We start from the raw sequence: 22,375 nt of genomic DNA on the forward strand, positions 1-22,375 counted from the left end.
CGTGAAACAACTTGTATTTTGTAGAATATAGTATTTCTCACAAGTTGCTATTTAGTTTTGTAGTTTTGTAGTTTAGTGTTTGTTTGTGTAACCTTACCCCAGGAAGTATTAATTTGAATTAAAATCCATTCAACCATATAAGGTGGAACAGCATTGTGAGCCCTTAAAACACTCTAATAAGCATGTGTGGTCTCATTACCCACGTGAAATCCATATATTTCAATCGCAGCATCCAAAAATGTTGCATTTTACTGACAATTTAATTTTGTGTATCATCCAGATAATTTGGTTGGTTGGTGTGATTTGGGGGAAGGACCGAACTGCAAGGTAATCAGTCCCATTGGCTGAGGGAAGGAAGTGGAAGGAAATCAGCTGTGCCTTCTCAAAGGCACCATCCCAGCATTTGCCTAAAACGATTTAGGGAAATCGTGGAAACCTAAATCAGGATTGCTGGACATGGGTTTGATCCGTTATCCTCTCAAATGTAAATCCAGTGTGCTAACCACTGCACCATCACACTTGGTCAGACAACTTGCATGCTGCCTGTCAGTCCTTCAAAGCTCCTTCCTTTATCCCCACCCCACTTGTCCTCTTGTCTCTGTGCAAGTAGATTTCGTGTAGATGCTAACACCACTACCTTTTCCAGCTTTGTAGCCCAGTCAAAGAACACAAAAAAAAGGTCAGATAAGGGAAAAATTATGTTGTCACAAATTTTTGTAGAGTGGAAGGGGGAACGGCCATGAACAACACACTACAAATCCTTACCAGTGGTATGTGAGTGTGTGGATGGGGTGGGGGTTCATTTAAAGATCGCTTTTTAGATTTTTCTTGAGTAAATAGAAGACTGCAGCTTCTAGCAAAAATATTTCCCAGCGCAAAATTAAACTACGTTAAATTTCCTACAAAAATTGTTCTATTCATTTTTTCTCTCGGAGTAATAGTTTATGCGTTGCAGGGGGTGGAAAATTGTAGATTACTTAAAATGTTTTGATGGTATAAAATTAATGTTTATAGTTTAGCGAAATGGGTTAAGAACAAATATAAAATGTGTGTATCTCATCTAAGTACAACAGAACCATATTAATGGCTAAATTGTATTCTGGGGCTGTGACAGGCTGAAGGGGAGTGGATGATGGATGATATAGATGTGTAAGGGAAGCTAGGTCCACGGATTGTGGTCATGCAGTTCCCTCATTCCTAGGTCAGCAAACCGAAGAGCAAGCAGGCAAATCCCCAATATCTCTACCCCTCTATATCATAATAAGCAACAACATGGCGTTCCACAAATTTATACTGACCGTTTTGTCATGTGCCTTGCGTCTCCCGTCTCCCCCACACACCTGAGTGGCAGTTTCTTTTTTTTTTTTTTTTTTTTTTTTTTTTTCTTAGTCTTCCTCTCTTCACAAAGTGCTTTGACACTTCATAGAATACAGATATGAGTTACTACGAACACTAATGCAGGAAATGCATATGGGCAGATTCTATTTGCAATAGACGGCAGTAGCAGCAAGTGGGGTTCGGGTGGTTGGTCATAGGTGTAATACAATAAGCTAGGGCATCTGCAAACATAATGCCATAAAAGTATTAGTCAATTTGTGATTGCATAATAAGGTTATTCTCGATTAGGTACGTCAACTTATGTACCCATTTCTCGCCATTTGCGGGAAATTTTAATTTTCTGCTTTAACATGAAGAAATCTGTGGCTGTGACCCTTAAAATGCTGGGTAAGACCCGAGGGAACTATTAATGGAAGAATGTGCAGAGAATGTTTTCATTGCCTTAAGAATGGTGATTTTGATGTCAAAGATCGGCATGGCGGTGGAAGACAGAATGTTTTTGTAGCTACTGAAACACATGAAGACAGTTACAGGACATCATTATCGAAAGGAATTGATGCGTTCAAGCCCAGCAGTGAAATTTAAACACCTACAATACAGTGATAGATACGTAAAGGTAATTTTGCAGCAGGTTAGTGCTCGACCCCATGTTGCAAAACCTGTCAAAATATAAATGGAAACGTTGAAATGAAAAGTCCTATCCCTACCGCCGTATTGTCCATACGTTTGCTCTCTCTGACTACCTCATTTTTCGATCAGTGACATACAGTCTCACTGACCAGCACTTCCAATCATATGAACAAGTGCAAAATTGAATAGATTTGTGGATCCCTACAAAAGACGCCCAGTTCTTCCGTCACAGGATTCATATGCTATCCGAAAGATGGGAGTATGTAGTGGCCAGTGATGGGCAATACTATGAATCATAATTTTTTTGTAAGTTTTTCACAATAAAGCCCCAAGCTTAGAGAAAAAACGGTGGAAGTTGTTGTAGACCTTATATGTAAACGTCTGCGTACTGTTCTACACCGCTGGAGGAAAAATTGATCTGTACGGCAGTTGTAGCATTCTTCAGAGGAAGGTGCCTACACATTCTTCCTTTTTCCTGAATTTTATAGTCATTTCTTTTCCTGTTATAACCTGTTCATACACACACTGAACATAATGCTTTTTCTAAACTGCAGAATTTGTTTCTGTGAATCAAATAAAATAATGTATAATATGGCAAAACTAAAATTAAGTCTTTAGTTTACAGCACATGCAAACATATTTGTTTTTCTATGATAAAAACAGGTTTTGCTTAGATGGTAATAATATCTGATGAACTAACCAGCATTAAGCTGCAGCTATGCTTATAACTCAAGGCCTTTCGTTTTGTAAGTCTTCCCTCATTCAATTAAGTATCAAGTAGAATACTACAGTTAATAGTAACAACTCTTTTTCATCTCAATAATAATGCATCTTTCACTGCAGATTCCCGAAGCAGAAATGAAAATTACTCCATGATTTAAATGGTATTTACCTGGAAGGTATTAAATCTGTGTAAAGATGCTATTTTTTCTTATGAGCAGCCATAAAAAAACACAAAATTTATGTTCTTAATTATTTAATGTTACAAAATAGTGTAGGCTTGAACTTTTTATGCATATATTATCAACTGTACCCATACCTTGTCTAGTTCAAAATCTGAAATCAAAATTCACTTATGGAAGATATCTGCACAAATCTCCATATTTTCATTTTTTATTTTGTACGAAAAATTGTATTTCATGCCAAAGGCTGTTCCATTAATTTAATACTTGCTGAATTTTGAGTCAGACTTTTCATTTTGTCGTGTGGGAAATGAAAAATTTTATTATTTTATCTGACTGTTAGATTATGCGAAAAAAATTACATTCTCACTGTAGATTCAACTTGTCTATTAATTATTTTCGCCGGCCGCGGTGGTCTCGCGGTTCTAGGCGCGCAGTCCGGAACCGTACGACTGCTACGGTCGCAGGTTCGAATCCTGCCTCGGGCATGGATGTGTGTGATGTCCTTAGGTTAGTTAGGTTTAAGTAGTTCTAAGTTCTAGGGGACTGATAACCACAGCAGTTGAGTCCCATAGTGCTCAGAGCCCTTTGAACCATTAATTATTTTCAGTATGTATGCTACTGATGTCAAACGATGTCAAACAACATTAGTGTACTCTTTCTTTGTGAATAGCTGTTTATAGTCATGATGGCAAAAGAAGAGCCCTTACAGTTGAAGTTGGCACAATACAGTTGTCATGTGTCTACCATATACCAATCACACATGCAGTTTGGTGTGTGTCTATGATGATGCCTCATTGTTTCTGCAGTGGAACGAAAGACTATTGTTTTCAGCCACATAGTGTTGATACTGAGCCTTTTAGACTTTCACACTTGAAAGCTGGCAACAATGCTGCCAGCTGTCGGGCCTTTTCTTTCTTCACATGAATGATATTTGTGGCATTACAATGCTCCTCAGATTTTCAGAGGCGACAGGCAGCACAGGTTAAAATAGCAGTGATATAGCAGGAAAAAGGTTTCAAATGCTGAAAGAGCTGTTCGGTCCACCAGGCATTACAGGCATTTGTGTTTGTGTGTGTGTGTGTGGGGGGGGGGGGGGGGGGGGTTGGCTGTTTGGTTGGTTATTGTAAACCTTTTTTGTTTTTTGTTTTGCCAGGTTGAATCAATAGTGAAAGATGCACTGCAAAAAGGTGCTAACCTTCATGTGGGTGGTAATCGTGCCTCTTCAGTTGGGCCATTATTTTATGAACCAACGCTTTTAACTGGTATTACTCCTGATATGAGGTGCTACAATGAAGAAATTTTTGGCCCTGTGGTCACTGTAATAAAGTAAGTATTCACATTTTTAAATAAGTTGTGGATGTACTGAAGTATATATTACTTAATATAAGTATAAAAAAGAAACATAAGCTGAATTTATTGTGATACAAGATCTGTAGAGAGCAAGTTCTGTAAAGACAGAGCCATATTACTGTCATCTGTAACTAACATATAGCCACTCGTAAAAAATCGCTGACCAGTGTTTAGCAAAGATATTGATTATCACTCTAAAGTGGGTTTCCTTCCCAGTCACTTATAGAATGTAGACCAGAACTAAACAAAGGTTGAGGTGTGTGTGTGTGTGTGTGTGTGTGTGTGTGTGTGTTACCTTAGACAGGCACTTGAGAAATTAATACCTGAGAATTGTGATTTAAGCATTCAAATGGAAAATATGTGCACAAATTCACATGTATTGTGTAATGTGAAGTGGATACATTGATATATGCAAAGTAAGGTACTCCAGTAGAACATGCCTACAAGTCCTAAGAAAGCAGAAACAGCACTCGTACAGTTCATAAAGGGACTGAGCGACCAAGAAGCGGAAGTTTGTAGAAAGCTGCATGAAGAAAAGGGTCTTGAATGAGATTTTCTCTCTGCGATGGAGTTTGCGCTGATATGAAGCTTCCTGGCAGATTAAAACTGTGTGCCGGACCCAGACTCGAATTCAGGACCTTTGCCTTTCGCGGGCAAGTGCTCTACCATCTGAGCTACCCAAGCATGACTCATGCCCTGTCCTCACAGCTTCACTTCCACCAGTAGAGCACTTGCCCGCCAAAGGCAAAGGTCCCGAGTTTGAGTCTCAGTCCGGCACACAGTTTTAATCTGCCAGGAAATTTCGGAAAAGTGTCTTGTTCATTACATATTATACACCAAGTTTCACACCCAATAAACTTCAAAATAGCTCTGAGCAAATGCAGTAGAAAGTCTTCCCTCCAGTAACCCTTGTTCTGTACCGATGTGACTAATGAAAGAACCAGATTAATTGAATACTGCCATGATCATTTATGTCCCAATGTTTGCAAAACATGGAGGTGAAGAAAATGGAAGAGGCAGCCATAGAATCATCTGATAGCACTGCATCAGATGCTTCAACATGCTTTTGTCAGTGCACTGTCACTTTTTGTTCGCTGTGAGAGTGACGTAAATGAACCACTCATACAAAATTATTTGGTAAGTTGTCAGTGTTTTGTAGGTGACTATGAGCAAAACAATAGCTCAATTCAGCAACGGGATCTGGGATTCACACTAGCAAGACAACAGGTTCCAAAGGGTGCTGAAAACTCTTTTTGTGAGCTCATGCTTGGCTACCATAGGCCCCCAACTTTTGCAGTGCCTTTTCCCTTTCTGTACTGCACGTCTATCCTCTTGCTGTTATCTTCCCCCTCCCTTGGGGAACATATCTTGGGTGTTTCCAGGAATGTGTTCTGAAGTTTCAGTAGCCCAGCATAGAAACCAGCCCTCCTTCCTTCATTCTCTATCTGCTCCCCTTCCTCCACTTTGGCATTTGAGATCTCTCTTCTTCTTCTTCTTCTTCTTCTTCTCCTCCCCCCCCCCCCCCCTTTGTGTTCCTGAAGGCTTTATCACACATTTGACTCGCAACAGATGTCTGGGTAATTCAGAATTCCCAGCCTCGGGTCGACAAATAGGGTTCGCACGTACCCCCTGGCACGTGCCAGGTCTAGGGGGACAGGGATGATTGCTTGAGCTGTTACTTTCCCAGTTGCTAATTGGTCCCTCTGTCTGGAGTTCAGAAGGTGGAACCTGAGGTGTGAACAATTGCCTAAGGCGAATAAGGGGGAGGGGGGAGCCCCTGTTGGAGGGAGCACGCCATTGGAGATGCTGACAGTCACGGGAGATTTTGTTGCAATAAGCCAATCATCTTCATCTCGGTCTATATCTACTAAAGGTAAGTGGAATGAAGCTAAAGCTTCAATGTATCGCCCAGCTGCACCTCAGTTCCTTGTGGTGTCGTGTACCGAAGGAGGTCAGTCTTCTGCTACAGTTAATCCCTTTACTGTTCAGAAAGGTGTTGATGCAATTGCAGGCCCCGTGAAATCCTGCTCTTGCTTGGTAATGGGACTTTGCTTCTGGAGGACCATTTGTGATTTTCAAACCCTATATCTGTCTACAGCTTAGGTCCTCCATGGCTATTCTGTTCATGTCAAGGCCCATTGTATGCTGAATTCTACGCTTTGTGTTATTTATACTTGGCTGCTTGGTAGTCCGACCAAGAGGGAAATCCAGCATTATCTCTCTGATTGGGGCATTACTGTGGTCCAATGAGTAATGAAATAGATTGGTGCAAACACTCATTTTCTCACATTTGATCAGGTAGTGCTTCCATCGAAGATGAAGACAGGCTATGAAGTTATCACGGTCCAACCAAACATTCCAGACCCAATTTGTTGTTACTAGAGTCAACGTTGCAACTGCACTCGCATATCCTGTCAAAACTTGGCCAAATGTGTGACTTGTGGTATACATGCTCATGAGGATGAGTGTCCCATGTATCTCGATGAGTGGGCCATTCTGGAGATCCCAGGTGAAGGAAAAAGCCACTCACAAGTTGTTGGCTAGTTGTAAACCCTGCATTTTACTGTCTGTCACTTTCTCTGTCACTTTTAGTACAGTTCTCGCTCCACGAAGGACACGTCACACAGGCTTACTACCTCTAATTCAGTACTGCAGTTGTGAAATGGTCCAGTATCATGGTAGCATCCCTGTCTCCTTCTCCCACAGCTGCACAACAAGGCACCAAATCTTCCCCTTTGACGGCAAAATCACCTGCTACACAACTGGTAGGTCGGAAATAACAAAAGGAATACTGCTGCGAAGACTTTTTACATCACTCCAGCCAACAAATGTCTTGTTCATGGCATTACATCCATCAAGGAGGAATTACGGCTGCTCTTTGAATTGCAGTGTCCATTTGTTTTCTGCCTCAAAGAATCCAAATTGTCCTCGTGACCACTTTGACTCTCATGTTTTCTTCCAGTCCACTTTGACCTCCCCCCTCACCTCACCACCACCACCACCACCACCACCACCACCACCACCACCACCACCACCACCCCAATCACCACCACCCCAATCACCACCACCACCACCACCACCACCCCAATCACCACCACCCCAATCACCACCACCCCCAATCACCACCACCCCCAATCACCACCACCCCCAATCACCCCCACCCCGAATCACCACCCCCACCCCCAATCGCCACCACCCCCACCACCGCCGCCAACCACCACCACCACGCCCCCGATCACCACCACCACCACCACCACCACCACGTCCCCGATCACCACCACCACCACCACCACCATGCCCCCGATCACCACCACCACCACCACCACCACCACCACCACGCCCCCGATCACCACCACCACCACCACCACCACCCCCCAATCACCACCAATCACCCCCCCCCCCCCCCCCAAAATCACTGTGGCCATATTTTTTTATTTGAAGAAAGCCTATGCCAGCTGCTGGAGGACTGGTATCCTCTATACCCTACACTCATGGGGCGTCTGGACGCTGCCTGCCCCATTTCCTTCAGGAATTTTTAGAGTACCGAGTTTTCGTAGTATATGTGGGCTTGGCCAAGACGGACACCTTTATCCTGGAAAGAAGGTGCCTCAAGGCTCCATCCAGAGCGTCGTCCTCTTTGCTATAGCCATTAACCCTATTATGGACTGTCTATCACCAAGCATCTCTTGGTCCCTTTTCCTTGACAAGTTTGAAATCTATTGCAGTTCTCCACAGACTTGTCTCCATGATCTGCATCTTCAGCAACGTCTTGATCATCTTGACTTGTGAAGCATTGACAGTGGCTTTCGCTTTTCCACTGACAAAACCGTTCGTATGAATTTCTGGCAGCACAATATATTTCTTCCACTGTTTTTACATCTTGGACCTGTTGTTAGAGTACCGAGTTCTCATGGTATATGTGGGCTCAGCCATGATGGACACCTTTATCCTGGAAAACAAGGTGCCTCAAGACTCCATCCAGAGTGTTGTCCACTTTGCTTTCCATTTACCGAAACTACAAAATTCCTGGAGCTAATGCTTGATAGGAAACACTTTTGGTCCTCCCATGTGTCGTACCTGACTGTACACTGTACCCAGTCCCCCAGTGTCTTCTGTGTCTTTAGTGGTACTTCCTGGGGAGCAGATCAGACCATCCTCCTCTGTTTATACCGATCCGTTGTATTTTTTGAAATTGGACTATGGGTGTTACGTTTATTCCACTCCACATCCGTCCATCTTATTCCATCTTTACACAGTCCATCATCGTGGAATATGTTGGGCCACTGGCGCCTTTTACACTAGCCCAGTTGACAGTCGCTTAGCAGAAGATGCTGAAAACCCATTGTCATACCAGTGTCATTTCCTTCTCAGCAGATATGCATGATATTTGTCCTCCATGCCCGGCCACCAATCCTTTCAATGCCTCCTTTGACTGCCTGTATGGGGTGCATCCTCCTGCTCCCGGGGTTTGCTTTTGCCTACTGCTCTGGCAGCTTAACTTATGCTACCTGCCATGTTCCTGATGGGTGTGAACCCTTCACCACCTTGGCTTTCATTTGGCAGCCCGTGTTCATCTTGGACTTCATTTGCTTTCCAAGGACACTACTCTGTATTCAATCTGTTGCTGTAAGTTTCTTGAGGTCCACACGCAAGTTACAGCTGTCAATATACAGGAAGGTGCTATCACTAAGTCCAATTGGGGTGTCGGGTGTGCATTCTTCATTGGCACCGACCAGTTTTGGTACTCGCTTCTAGAATACTGCTAGGTTTTTACAGCAGTGCTCTTCGCCCTCCATCAGGCCACCCGGTACGTCCAGCCCCGATTCCCTCTGTGCCCTTCAGAGTTTCTGTGTGCTGTCACAGTCCATCCCTTGGCACAACAGGTCCAAGAAAATTTCCACTTGCTCGCTGTTGAGGGAGCTGCTGTGATGTTAGTGTGGATTTGTTGCCATGTCGGTCTGATAGGAAATGAGGCTACAGTCTCCCTGCCTTGGACAGCTAGCTCTTCCATTCGTTTGGTTGATCTCCGTGCTGCTGTCTGTTGGCAGATGGTGTCACTTTGGCATCACCACTGGTCTTCTCTCCACGGGAACAAGCTCTGGGGAATTAAACCTCTCCCAATAACTTGGCTGACCACCTCTTGGCTGTCTTGTTGGGAGATCATTTTAGCTAGGTGTATTATTGGTCACTGTAATTTTAGCCATTGCCATTTGTTAAGTGTGATCTGCTACCACTTTGTGCTAATTGTCATCAATCTTTGAAATTTGCTATTTCCTGGCCCAATGCCCCCCTCTCCCCCCTCCTTTTTTTTTAACCACTTACATTCCAGTGTATGTTTACCATCTGAGTTATCAGCCGTATTAGCGACAGACACACAGGCTGTTGATCATGTTATACTTTTTATTTGTCATAGCAATAAGATAATGCACCATATGAACGGTTAGGTATTGTGAGCACTAAAAACTATTTGAAGTACAACTGATTATGGAACATTTGAGGTGCACATTCAGATTAGTTGGTACACACCAAAAGGATAGTATTATTGATGAATATGTTGTTCTGGAAAGGTCATCTTGGATGGAAGCAATTTCTCTCATCAAAGTTTGGTAGATTGGGAATGAAATTTTATGAATTGTGTGAAAGTTGTTCTCGTTTATGTATGGGACTTTATTTTTTATACTGCAAAGGACACAAATTATAGTAGTCGTTATGCTGAAGAGCAAATAACATGTCAAATTATTTAGATTTGCTTGGAAGCGGTTACTGAATTGATCTTGACAACTTGTACCCTAATCCAGATTTGGTTGATAAGCTAACAATTTATAACTAGGGCCCAGATTTTAATTACCTAAAAAACAGTGAAATATGCAAGCATTTATGACCTAAAACTTACATAAATATGACCTTAAAAAATAAAATATGACTTAATAGAAGTTTATTTAAAGCATTTTTGTTTGTTTATTTATAATTTTTTATTCACCATAAAGTAATACAAAATTCACTTCTCAAAATATTGTAAGTATAGTTCTTTCTTTCTTTCTGTAGGGTTTGTGGCTAATTTGCACATATTTTTTGAATCTCTGAATGTTTTATTTTCTAAGCAGAAAGTACAGTGAAAAGATCATCTATCGAAACAGTAAAACAATGTTTTTATTTCTACATAGTATTTAAAGTGTTTCGCAGTATTTAATACCGTATGTCAATCTTCAGTATCTGCAAAGTTGCACTGGATCACAAGGTACATTTTCAGGTTTTCCATTGTCAAAGATCTACGGTTGTCGCTGAGGATAGTTTTGTACCTGGAAAAGCTCCTCTCCACTTCACAAGACGTCACTGGAGCGTATTTGAAGACAGCCAGGTCACTGGAGTTCAGCTTTGTTTCAGTATCTTCAAATGTTGCGGCATTCCCTGAAAGAGTGTCACTAATTTTGCACAGTGTAGAATATCCAGGATTCCGTTGGAGAACACTTTGCAATTTGGTTTTCACTTTGTCAGCCACATGACCACAAGCTCGACCCAACTCACTCTGCACATGTTGCACAATACTCAGGGCCTCACATAGCTGAGTGCCAACAGCTTCCAGTCATTTGTCATTAAAATCCAGGCTCTAGTTATAACATAGATGTCATCAGCACCATGCAGCAAGACAGAAAGGAGTTCCCTGATGTCATGAAAAATGTAAAACAGAATAAGGGAAAATATGTAACAGCACACAGGAACAAGCAGATATTTATGAAATTAAAGGGAAAGTGATGATGTAATGTTAAACATGTTTCATAATTATGCATATAATTTCAAAAGCAAAATCATGCAAAAGCTATGTATTGCAATAAGATTATAATGATTCCCAGATACAAGTGGTTGAAGCAGACTGAAAATCTGTTATCTCAAACATTTTTGACACTTCTTGGAAGCGGCATGCTTCAGTGTATACATCTACGGCCATCTAGCAGTGAATAGGTGAACTCCTTGTAATCATACATACATATTATTGATGCATGGCAGAGGGTGTTCCAAACCAGTGTTGTGTGGTCAAGTGTGCCCGTAACAAATTTTGTGCAGCAGAAATTGCTTCATACCGATGTTGCACCATGGAGGGTGCGTTGTACCGGTTTCGGGTGTCAGTGTGGTTTGCGTGCCGGTGTTAAGGTGTTGGGACACTCTGCGGGCCAGTATCAGGTAGCAGCGGGTGCTGTGTGCCGATGGTGGGTGACACTGGCTGCTGCATGCCAGTGGTACGTTGGGAAAAGTGGGGAAAGGTCACACATATACTGTTTGTGTTGGCTGACAGTGGAATTGTGTGGCCGGCAACTGGCTGTAGCTCATACCAAACTCCCATTGCAATTGGGTGGATGACACCATACTGTAGCTGTGGTCAGACAGCTGGTAAGTGGCTTTAGCTTGCAGCGAACTGGTTGGACTAGTCAGTGTATTAGCTTACAGCTCCTACATTTCCGTGAGATGTCACTCCGAACAACAATTAAATATGAAACGGTGTTCATGCCCCATGAGAACTTTCCTGATATGGACTGCTTAAATCGTTTAAGTTATAGCATGGAAGTGATGATACTCAGTTACCTAACATTGTTCTCCAAAGTTTAATCAGAACTCTGCGCAGTGGACCATAATCGACATTACCACTATGTCAGACAAGTCATATGACTGTAGGTAGTTAGTGCTACCTGTGTGAAGTTTATGTGGATCTCTAATTGTGTTTAAAAACATGTTGGTGGAAAAGGAGGATAGTGCAATTCACGATTAGTCTTGGTGTACAGTTCGCTGTATCCTCTCTGGTGCAGGAGTCGTCAGTTGGACACCGACTGCAAGGACCAAAAATGATTTGCCTTATAGCCAGTAATTTTCTGGACTTTTTCTCCTAGCACAGTGAAGACAAGACCAATAAGGTGGTGTAGGGTATGCATGAGGAGAGGCTTTTGAACAAAAGACATATCTTATTGGCGTGCAGAATGTGAAGTTCACGTGCAGCATCATCCTTTGAAATGTTTCAAAAAATTCTGTAATGTTATGAAAATAAAATATCATTTGCTTCTTTAGTACATTTTATTCAATCAATTTTGAGTCATAAATCTAAAGCCACAAAATGCACCTGTGCAATTGTGCCAGCTTGCGCTATGGCATACTACCCACTGAGACAGAGGTTCGTGCATGTAAAATACCCTCAAAGTGAGATGCATAGAGTATGCTTGTCCAAAAACAGATTCTTCAAAAGTAGTGAGTAGGGTCTTGTTCTGGAAGTTGATCTTATTATGGAATGCCAGATACTGCAGATTTCTGGACTAAGCCTGAGGGGAAAGATATAGTATGTCATATTTGCTGACGAGTCCTCTGGGTTGTATGGTTGTGGTCGAAGAAACTTTACTGTTCCTGACATTTCATCCAGAGCTGAGCTGGACAACATAGGAGGTGCTCCTGGTGATGTCGAGTCTTGCCAACTGGTGAGTAAGACATAGGAAAGTGAGTTAAATACTGTGAAAATGAGTGTGGTCTAGTTTACAAGTGATCAGCTCAGATAATCCTTGGCAGATATACAACTTAACAATTGATTGTCACGTCTTGAGGCTAAAAACTTACCTATTGTTTGTGTAAAGCCACTGTCCGTATATCACTAAATTTCATGGCTGCTTCTTTCTTAAAACCCTATTTACTTCTTTTCCTGAATAGACATTTTTCTCAAAAGCCTGCTTCAGATTTTTTAATTCAGCATGCAGGTGTTCCAGTGTGCAGATTCTTTTGGCTATATCCACAAGACTTGTAATGACATCTCTCTTTTGTTGTGGAGTTCTTATGAAAATATCTGTCTGTATACATGACTTTCCAAAAGACCTTATGTCTCAAACTTCCGTCAATCTGTCTCATAACGAAAACATGCAAGAAGGATATTATGTTTTGATTTCAAATTTCCAAGGTAAATGGGATATTTGAATTTATATGTTTTAGATAACGAAATAATTCTTCTAAACCTTTATCGTGTGACCAAATCTTTAATGTATCATCAACAAATTGATACCACTGAGATGGTTTATTATTTGGCTTTTTCTAGAGCTCTCTGTTCAGATTTTTCCATCTAAAAATTAGTGATCGGGGGACCTAATGGATTACCCATTGGGACACCATCAACTTGCTTATAAAATTCATTGTCCCATTGGAACCGACTAGGTGTAAGGCACTGTCTAAAAAAAGACAGTCTAATCCACTGGGAAAACTTCCGTTTTATAAATCATAACTTTGTTAACTGGAATCGTAATGAATAAAGACACTGTGTTGAATCTTACAAGAATTTCTTCAGGAGTCAAAGTTAGTTCTTAAAGTTTCTCAATACAGTGACATGAGTATTTCATACAAGAGTCGGTTCTACCAGTATATAATTGTAAACGAGTTGCCAGATATCTTGCTATTTGATATATTGGGGAATTAATAGCACTAACAGTTGCTCACTGAGGAAGATCAGATTTATGAATAATGGATAGGCCATTAATGCTGGGCTACATTTATTGTCTTTAATAAGGCCTTTCTATCCTCTTTTTGAATCAAAGTACATGACTTTATCAGAGTATGTGTTATCTTCAGCATGCTATCTGTAGGGTCTTCCTCAAGTTTTTTGTACTTTCCTGAAGTTAAAAGATCCAAAATTTTCCTTTGATAATCCTCTTTAGTTATAACAAAGTAGTGTTGCCTTTGTCAGCAGGAAGAACCACTATGTCTTCATCTGCATTTAAATCTTTGAGAGCCTTTCACCTTTTGTTGAATTACTTTTCAAAGGTTTACTGTGGCACAGTATTCTGGTGGTTTCCATTTGAATTGCATTGATTGTTAAAATTTATCTCCGACAGGGATTCTCTCTACTAATCATGAATAATCTAAAATACACTCAGTGTACTCTTAGAGATCTGGGTTGTTAGTTGAGAAGACTCAGCATTGCCAGAAATGTCCAGCACAGCTCTGGATGAAACATAAGGAACCTAAAAGTTACTTTGACCGTAGCCTTTCAACACAGAAGACTCACCAGTGACTATGACATAAGGCCGTGAAAGCCTTCATTGTATGATACGTAGAAGGCGTCCCTGTCTCCAGGCACCTGCACGTCGTTGCACTTGATCCTTTGCTCTTTTGATGTCTGCAACAATGATGTTGCTGCTTACCTTTGAACTTTCCAACTGTGTCATGCTTTGGGAATAGCTGACGAACCACTTCTGTATTTTCTTTAGTGATTGAGATGTGCCACCAAATTAAGGAACTAGACAACTCATAACATAAGAAGGGCACATTTTAAACCATCTTGATGAAATTGCTCATCTTTATGTACATCACTCTTTTGCAGTCAGTAGAATCAAGCTGATTAACTCAAACTTTTCATCCAATTCGTGGGAGGTGTGCAATGGTATGAGCTAAGGAACTGCATGTAGGGGTGAGGTACAGTGGGGGCTTCATATGTTCCATGACCACTGTGGTAACTCTGTGAAGGCTTAGAAGAATGTGCCAAAAAATTGGGGTTCTGGGTTCTGACAAAACCGTGATAGGTCCAGCAAGCAGAAAGTGGAAGTGGAACAAGCCTTGGAGGGGGGGGGGGGGGGGGTGGGAAATCTAATGAGAGACATGAAAATGAATTACCATTTGGAATATTAGCTGTATGAATGTAGAAAGGGAGAGTGGAAGTACTTGTTGATATGATGGAAAAACTAAGTGTGGATGTATTAGGGACAATACAAAAAAGGTGGAGGCAGAATGTGTAAACTGAGAAATGGATTTGGACTATACTGGAGAGGCAGTGAGGAAGATGACAAATATCGAGTGGGTATAGTTATGAAAGATGGACAGAAAGAGGAAGTAATTGAATAACTGAGAGAATGATACAAACAAAACTATCATTTTAGGGGAAAACAGTGATGATATTGAAAGTGCTGCCCCCCCCCCCCCCCTCAACGTGAGATGCATATCAGAGGGGAAAAAAAAGAAGTTTCAAGAAGAATTACAGAATCAGATGACTGAACAAAACACAATTGTTATGGGAGATCTAAACGTACATGTTGATGTAGAGAGACAAGGATATGAAAACATACTTTGAGGAAATGGCTGTGGAAAGAGAAGCAAGGAAGATGAAAGATTGTTGAACTTCTGCAAAAGGAATGGGTTGAAGTTTGGAAATTTGTTGTTAGATAAAAAAGAAAACCATAAAGTAACATGGTAAAGGAGTGATTGGTCTGAAACTTGATTAGTTGATTATGTTTTTGCAGATGATGGACTGACAAACATAACAGATATCAATGTAATGCCACCAGGGTCCTTTGATGGTGACCATCAGATGTTAGTAATGAATATCAGAGAACCGAAGGAGAGAAAAGGAGCAGAAAACCAAGAAAGACAGTTAAGAACATGGAAGCCAAGTTCAGCAGAGGTGACGGAAAAATATTATAGCAGAGTAAAAAACAAAAGCCCACTGATTGAGCTGCAAACTGTGGAGAAGTGGATGAGTTACTAAATAATATGAAAGGAGGGAAGAATCCAGGGTTGGATGAACTAAGTTTGCAAATGATCGGAGCAGCAAAAGAGATGGAGCTGCAGTGGCTGTGTAGAGTTGTAAGATCTGTATGGAAGAAAGTGAGAACTCCAGAAGTGAGGAAGAGGTAGTATAATTGTACCTGTCTTCAAGAAGGGAAGTCAAAAATATTTTAAAAAACTTTAGGGGCTTTATCCTCGTGTGCCATTGTGCAAAAATTTGACAAGATCCCGGAGAAACAAATTTGGAGAACAATGGAAAAGTAACTGCGAGAACAGTATGGCTTGAGGCCAGAAAGATCGACAGTAGGTCTCATATTTACAGTGATAAAGATGCACAAACACAACTGTGAGTATGGGCGAGATCTGCTGATGGTCTTCTTGGATTTAGGGAAATTGTATGACACTGTACCAAGAAGTAAAGTTTGGGAGGCACTAACAATGAAAGGAATAGAGAAGTAAACTGTACTGAGGATAAAAGAACTGCATCAGGATGTGGATTGTTGTAAGTGGGAAGAGAGAATGGGATGATTAACACAGAGCTATGGACTGAGACAAGGAAATGCACTATCTTCATTGCTTATCATGGTGCTGATGAATGATATGATGACATAAGTGACAAGAGAGTTTGGGGACAAGATAACAGCAATGTTCTTTCTTGATTATTTAATGGTATGAGGAAACAACAAGGAAGGAGAAAAGAAGTAATTTGATATTTGAGAAGAAGTTGTACAAGAATGTGGCCTAAAATTTAATTCAAAGTAGTGTGGACTTGTGGCCACAATAATAAAGAAGGGTAACCTATAGTAAACATGGTGCTGGGAAGCAGCTGAAAATGATGGATAGTTTCAAGCACTGGGGAGTATAGTACAGGAAAATTAAGAAATTATGAAGAGTTCAGTGTATGTATAGGCCTTCTGAGAACTGTGAGATGAATGATGCGGAACAAAGAAGTCCTTTGAAAAGTAAGATGGTGGTGCACCAAACATAATATATACTATTTCTGTTGTACAGTGGAGAAATGTGTGTCATGAAGGGAAGGGGAAAAAAAATAAGGTGCTTGAAAGTGATATGAATGTTTTGAGTAGGTGTAACAAAAATTGTAAAGATGGATAATGAAGATTATGCATAGAACACATGAGAAACCCCTACAAGAGAACATTGAGGTAAAAAGATTAAACATTATGGGCATTTGAGGAGAGTGAAGTACATGATGTTCAGGAAGATACATGAGATGAATATAGAGGCACAGTACCAAAGGGAAGGCCAAGGATTAAGAGGATAAAAGGACTGGAAGAAAGCACCCAGAAGAGAGAAGACTGGGCCAGAGTACGGACAGGCAGAGGTAGGAAAACCAGAAAAGAAGGAGAAGCTTGTGTTCAAAGCAGGACAATGACTTCTCCCAGTTCCCTAGATTCAGTGCCATAACCTAGTGAAATTTATTCTGCGCGCGTGCGTGCGAACAAACACACACACACACACACACACACACACACACACACACACACACACACACACCTAAAGCTGCCTGCATATGTACAATAAAGCAGGCAACAACAAGACTTCACTCAGAAGTTGATGAGGTGATGTTTCATGCCCTCGTATGAGTGGAACTACAAATCTTATTGTAAGAGAATTGCCCTACAGGAAGTAAGAGAGGGCTGTTAAAATTGTACCAGCCAATAGAGGCTGTGTAATGACTGTCATACTGTGAGGAGACATTTTCATTCCACAGCATTAGTTTAGCATTATCACAGAATAGTGAAACATGTAATTACATTAAGTGAAAAATAATTAAATACTGGTGGTGGTGGTGGTGGTGGTGGTGGTGGTGGTGTTGGTGTGACTGTATCATGATGTTATTTCAAATTGCTGTTAATAAGTATAAAATGGCGGATATTATGAACACCTTTTATGGTTAGGAACCACCCCAACATTTGCTTGGAATCATTGTCGAATAGCCTACTCTGATTGGGATGGCTGAATCAGGTAAGTCCTGAGGTTACTTTACAAAAACAGTATGTCCTGAATTATAATCACTTTATTAACAAGCAGAGGTAACTGGACATTAGGTATTACTTTAGGAAATAGGAGTAATGTGCCAAAAGTAGAGATTTCAGCTAAGATGTAAAACTATGTGGTGTATTAGACCAAGTTCATCATAGATTATAACCATCCATCGTTATTAATTAGTCTATGCTGGTTATAATGTAAGCCCACACTTTATATTCTGCAAAGTTACAACTTTGTGTCAAACTTGGACTAAACTTCTGACACCATCCTTTTATGGACAGTACTCTTCAGAGTACAAACTTGGCACACAAGTTTTCGAATTGTCACATATAACTAGGAACCGGAAAATATGGCATCAATTTTTGGCAAAATTAGCATCTTTTTTTTTTTTTTTTTTTAGATGAGATGCACTAATATAAAATGTTGTCATGCTACACGAATGAAGACGAACAAAGCCTTCTTAAAAATTGACTTTAAAAAGTGCTGACTGGGAACATTTTGGCGGGACTATTTGCTTTTGCAAAAACTACAGTACCTTTTTGTTGCAAAACGTCCTTTGTTTTTTACATTTGGCAGTATTTAAGCTTTCAAGAATGATTGTTCTGTTCAAAAGTAGCAGCATTTTCCCGCCAGTGGACTGAATGCGTCGCTGAATAATGTATTTCAGGACGTTGCTTGGCATTTTCCGCCCCATTTTATGATTACAAAATCTGTAACTATGAATTTTGACCGTTCATGGGCATTCATAGCTGAGCGATCCACATTTAACAATGCTACAGATTGAACTGACAAGCGTAGAAGTAGAACCGAATGTACAGTAACTCTATTCTTACGTTAGGGTAAGGATTTTGGCACAGTTGGAAAAAGTTCATTTTGTTTTCCAGTCGCCATAATGCAGAATGGAGGTAGTGTAGGCACAGATGGTGGAGGAGCGGTGCAGGCAAACAAGTGCCGCCTTCCTTAAGCAGGGCTGCAGCCTACAGCAGAACTGACGCACACACTGTTTACATGGGGATCCCAAAATCGGATTTCTAAACTGATTTTGCAATACTGCTAGTATAGACAGTGACTTTTTGCACAGTGAAGGAAAATATGAGACTGAAGCTATTTACATCTTGTCTAATTGAGGAGAAATAGCGATTGTGCTGACTAAATCATAAATTGCATCTGTTTTCCAGGTGCCAGATTTAACTGGGCCAGCAAATCCACTTCAGATCTTAACATCTAAACATGACAGCAACACACTCTTTCCGAAATTCGGTTCTTGTTTTTTGGAAGATGTGTCGCATGTAAACGTACGGTAGTGACATTGTTACAGGGATCGCCAATATCTTCTGGTATTGTAAGGATGGTAATTGAAATCCGCGTTGGACATGGATTAAATGATGACTAACTGAAACCCTCAGCTGCCGACAGGTGTTGTTGATATACCTCGATGTGGACAGCTGAAAATGAGTGCCCCGACCGGGCTCGAAACTGGGATCTCCTGCTTACATGGCAGACGCTCTATCCATCTGAGCCACTGAGGACACAGATGAATAGCGCGACTGCAGGGTCTTATCCCTTGCACGCTTCCCGTGAGACTCACATTCCCAACTGTCCACAATTCTACCTATGTAATGTAACATTCCAGGGAAAAGCTACACGGTCAGCAACAGTATTCTGTTCTTTCAAGAACAGTTATAAAGGACATGGATTAGTCGCTTCACTTATTTCAGTATAAGAAAAGAAAACAATGAGTAACGCACAGCACAAGGATTCGGGGACGGCTGCCGCGCAATTGCTTTTGAGGGTAGCAGAGTATTGTTAACGATGTAGTTCAGGTCCAACCTCTAGCTGTATTTGATGTGACCACAGTTCAAAACATCTGCCACGTAATTTGCCATATTGAAGTTGTCCACATTATACCATCTTTTGAGTTTTAGCTAACAAAGTAATGCGTTTCTGTGTTGTAAAATTGTACGTCCCATGACTGAGTACTGCTACGTTGCATTACGTGCTGTGTATCTTAAATAGACCAACTGTCCACAGTTGCATGGCGCCAGATCATTGAGTGCATTGACAACAATGTTGCATTCATACACTCTTTATTTTGCAAACAGATTCTTACGCACATTATCTTTCCAAATTGGGCTTCGCCAGATGATTTACAATACCAGTAACTGAAAATTGGTTAAATTTTTGATATTTATATGCAGAAAATTAAGCTATTTCAAACTCTCTGTGATAAAATAGATCATTTGGACACAGTGTGCAATGAAAGAGTGCCTATTAAGTAATTTTGAGGCAGAATTCACGTCTGTTTCGCTTTTACCGTAAAGTGTGAATTTTTCCGGTCCCTACATATAACCAACTCTGTGTATATGCCATCAGGAGTTAAAAACTTCAGCTATACCATTAACAAATGTATATAGGCATCAAAATATAGGGTGCTAGTGAATTAGACTCAAGATTCTGGAATATTTGTTCATGTCTCCATAACTTCAGAATTTTATTAAAGTACGTTAGTATTTTCCTCCTCCTCCTCCTCCTCCTCCTCATCATCATCATCATCATCATCATCATCATCATCATCATGATGTTTGTTAAGTTGCAGGCATATATGAGACACATGAAATTATTTTTCTAATCTCTATTTCAGATTCAAAAGTGAGGAAGAAGCCTTGGACATAGCTAATAACACAAATTCAGGACTGGCAGGATACTTTTACAGTAGTAACATGGCCCAGGTACGAAGAGTAGCAAAACAGCTGTGTGTTGGTATGGTTGGAATAAATGAGGGCATTATTTCAACAGCTGAAGCTCCATTTGGAGGTGTCAAAGAATCTGGAATTGGTCGGGAAGGTTCTCATCACGGTATTGATGAATATACTTTCATAAAATATCTGTGTGTGGGTAATCTGTGAAATATTTTCCCTGTTTTTCTGAAAGAATTAATTTTTTCATTACCATTATCATGTGTTGCCTGGAAAAACGAAAAATGATATGAGAAAATTGTAAAAATAAGGAAATATTTTATTAATAGCTATGAGCCTTCTGCTTAAATTCTATGTGTTGTTGTTGTTTTTATTATTATTATTGTTATTATTATCATCATTATTGTTATCATCACCACCTGCCCAAGGTGTTACCTGTGCCAAATAAATTTAAAATACATCCCCTGTTAAAGAGTGACATTATATAAAAAGCTGCTGTTGTAAACAATTTTGTTTTTGTAAATGAGTTAACTTGTGTTGTACAGCAAAGCCAACTGTAGACTTGGTCATTACAGATAAATGGAGAGAGAGAGAGAGAGAGAGAGAGAGAGAGAGAGAGAGAGAGCGGGGGGGGGGGGGGGGGGGGGCTAATTGGAAGAGAGTAATTGAAATATTGTGACACTATTTTGTGTAAAATATGAAATAGAGGAATGGTGGTGGGAGGATGAATTTCTCACCCAAAAGGTAAAAGAAGACTAAAAGCACTAAATTTTCATCTTATGTAAGTAATTTACATAAATGTTGCTGTGTTTTTTATACTATTAACAGTAAAATGCTGTACCAACTGTGTAAAATTTCAGTTTTTGTCACACAAAGCTGGATATTGTGAGAATGAAGGAGCGCACAGAAAAATTAATTTGCAATGAAATTCTGTTTTAGATTATGTCTGAATAAGCTTATGACCAAACAGAACTTTTACACTAAATGAAATTGATGACTTAGAAACGGTAGTTTATTACTTTCGATAAAATATGCTTTTGCACATTATGTTGTGAATCGGTGCTAACAAATCAATAGTATGAAGTTTTATTGCAGTTAATGACTAATTGTTGTGCTTTTCCCTATATATTCAATTTGCAGGAAAAATATTTTAGTAGTCTCGTACAACTCCAGTATCTTGCAGACTGAATTTCAGAAGAATTAGAGTCTTGTAACTAATGTTTTTGTAATTGTAGTATAGGTGCAGGCTTTTGCTATTGTTATGTTAGATTGAAAACAGTAAATCAGGTTAAAAATGTGTGCGACTATTAACATGTGACACAATTGTTTAACAGCCAGTGAAATATAAAATTCAGCAATGTCAAATGCCACGTACCCAACCAAATAATGATTGTTGTTGTTGTTGTTGTTGTTGTTGTACACTGCTGCATCGGAAGAAATCCAAAATAGTTCCGCAGCTATTTCCAATGGAACATAGTGAACAGCAGAGGAGAAATGTAAATTTGTGTTCTTGTGGGCACGCACCAATCTGGCCGGAATCACAGTTAACTTTGTTGTGCAATAATTGTTAATCTTCATATTCAGTTCTTGTTTTGGGAAGTAAGGTATTGTTTCATATGCAGTATGGTTCAGAACCGATCACTCTTCCATAGCTCAAGTAATCACTTTAATGTAAATGATGCTAAATCAATATGCCAGTATGTAAATTTTTAATTACTATCTTTTGTTAACTTGTTCCTGGTGACAGATTTAGAAAAATTAATTAGAAATGAGCAACTTGCAATCATAATTTTGTGACGTGTTAGTTTTGTAAACAGAATAACTACTTTGTCATAAACAGCTGACAGGAACAGGACTCGTACAAATAACTGGATAAACTTCATAACCAATAATGGTGACCACTGAATGTTACATTTTTTTAGAAAATAA

General features: G+C 40.2%; 1 protein-coding gene across 3 annotated transcripts in view; it reads left to right on the top strand.

Moving 5' to 3' along the window:
• LOC126471413 (succinate-semialdehyde dehydrogenase, mitochondrial) overlaps positions 1-21,078 on the top strand; it is a 227,289-nt gene extending 206,211 nt beyond the window's left edge. For all 3 annotated transcript variants that reach the window (XM_050099545.1, XM_050099547.1, XM_050099546.1), the window contains exons 8-9: positions 4,027-4,199; positions 20,392-21,078. In XM_050099545.1, the coding sequence (XP_049955502.1) occupies positions 4,027-4,199; positions 20,392-20,656 (438 nt within the window). In that variant the 3' untranslated portion in view covers positions 20,657-21,078. The remainder of the gene's footprint in view (positions 1-4,026; positions 4,200-20,391) is intronic.
• Positions 21,079-22,375: the final 1,297 nt, after the last annotated feature.

The sequence above is a fragment of the Schistocerca serialis genome, chromosome 3 (assembly GCF_023864345.2).
Source record: "Schistocerca serialis cubense isolate TAMUIC-IGC-003099 chromosome 3, iqSchSeri2.2, whole genome shotgun sequence".
Lineage (NCBI taxonomy): Eukaryota > Metazoa > Arthropoda > Insecta > Orthoptera > Acrididae > Schistocerca > Schistocerca serialis.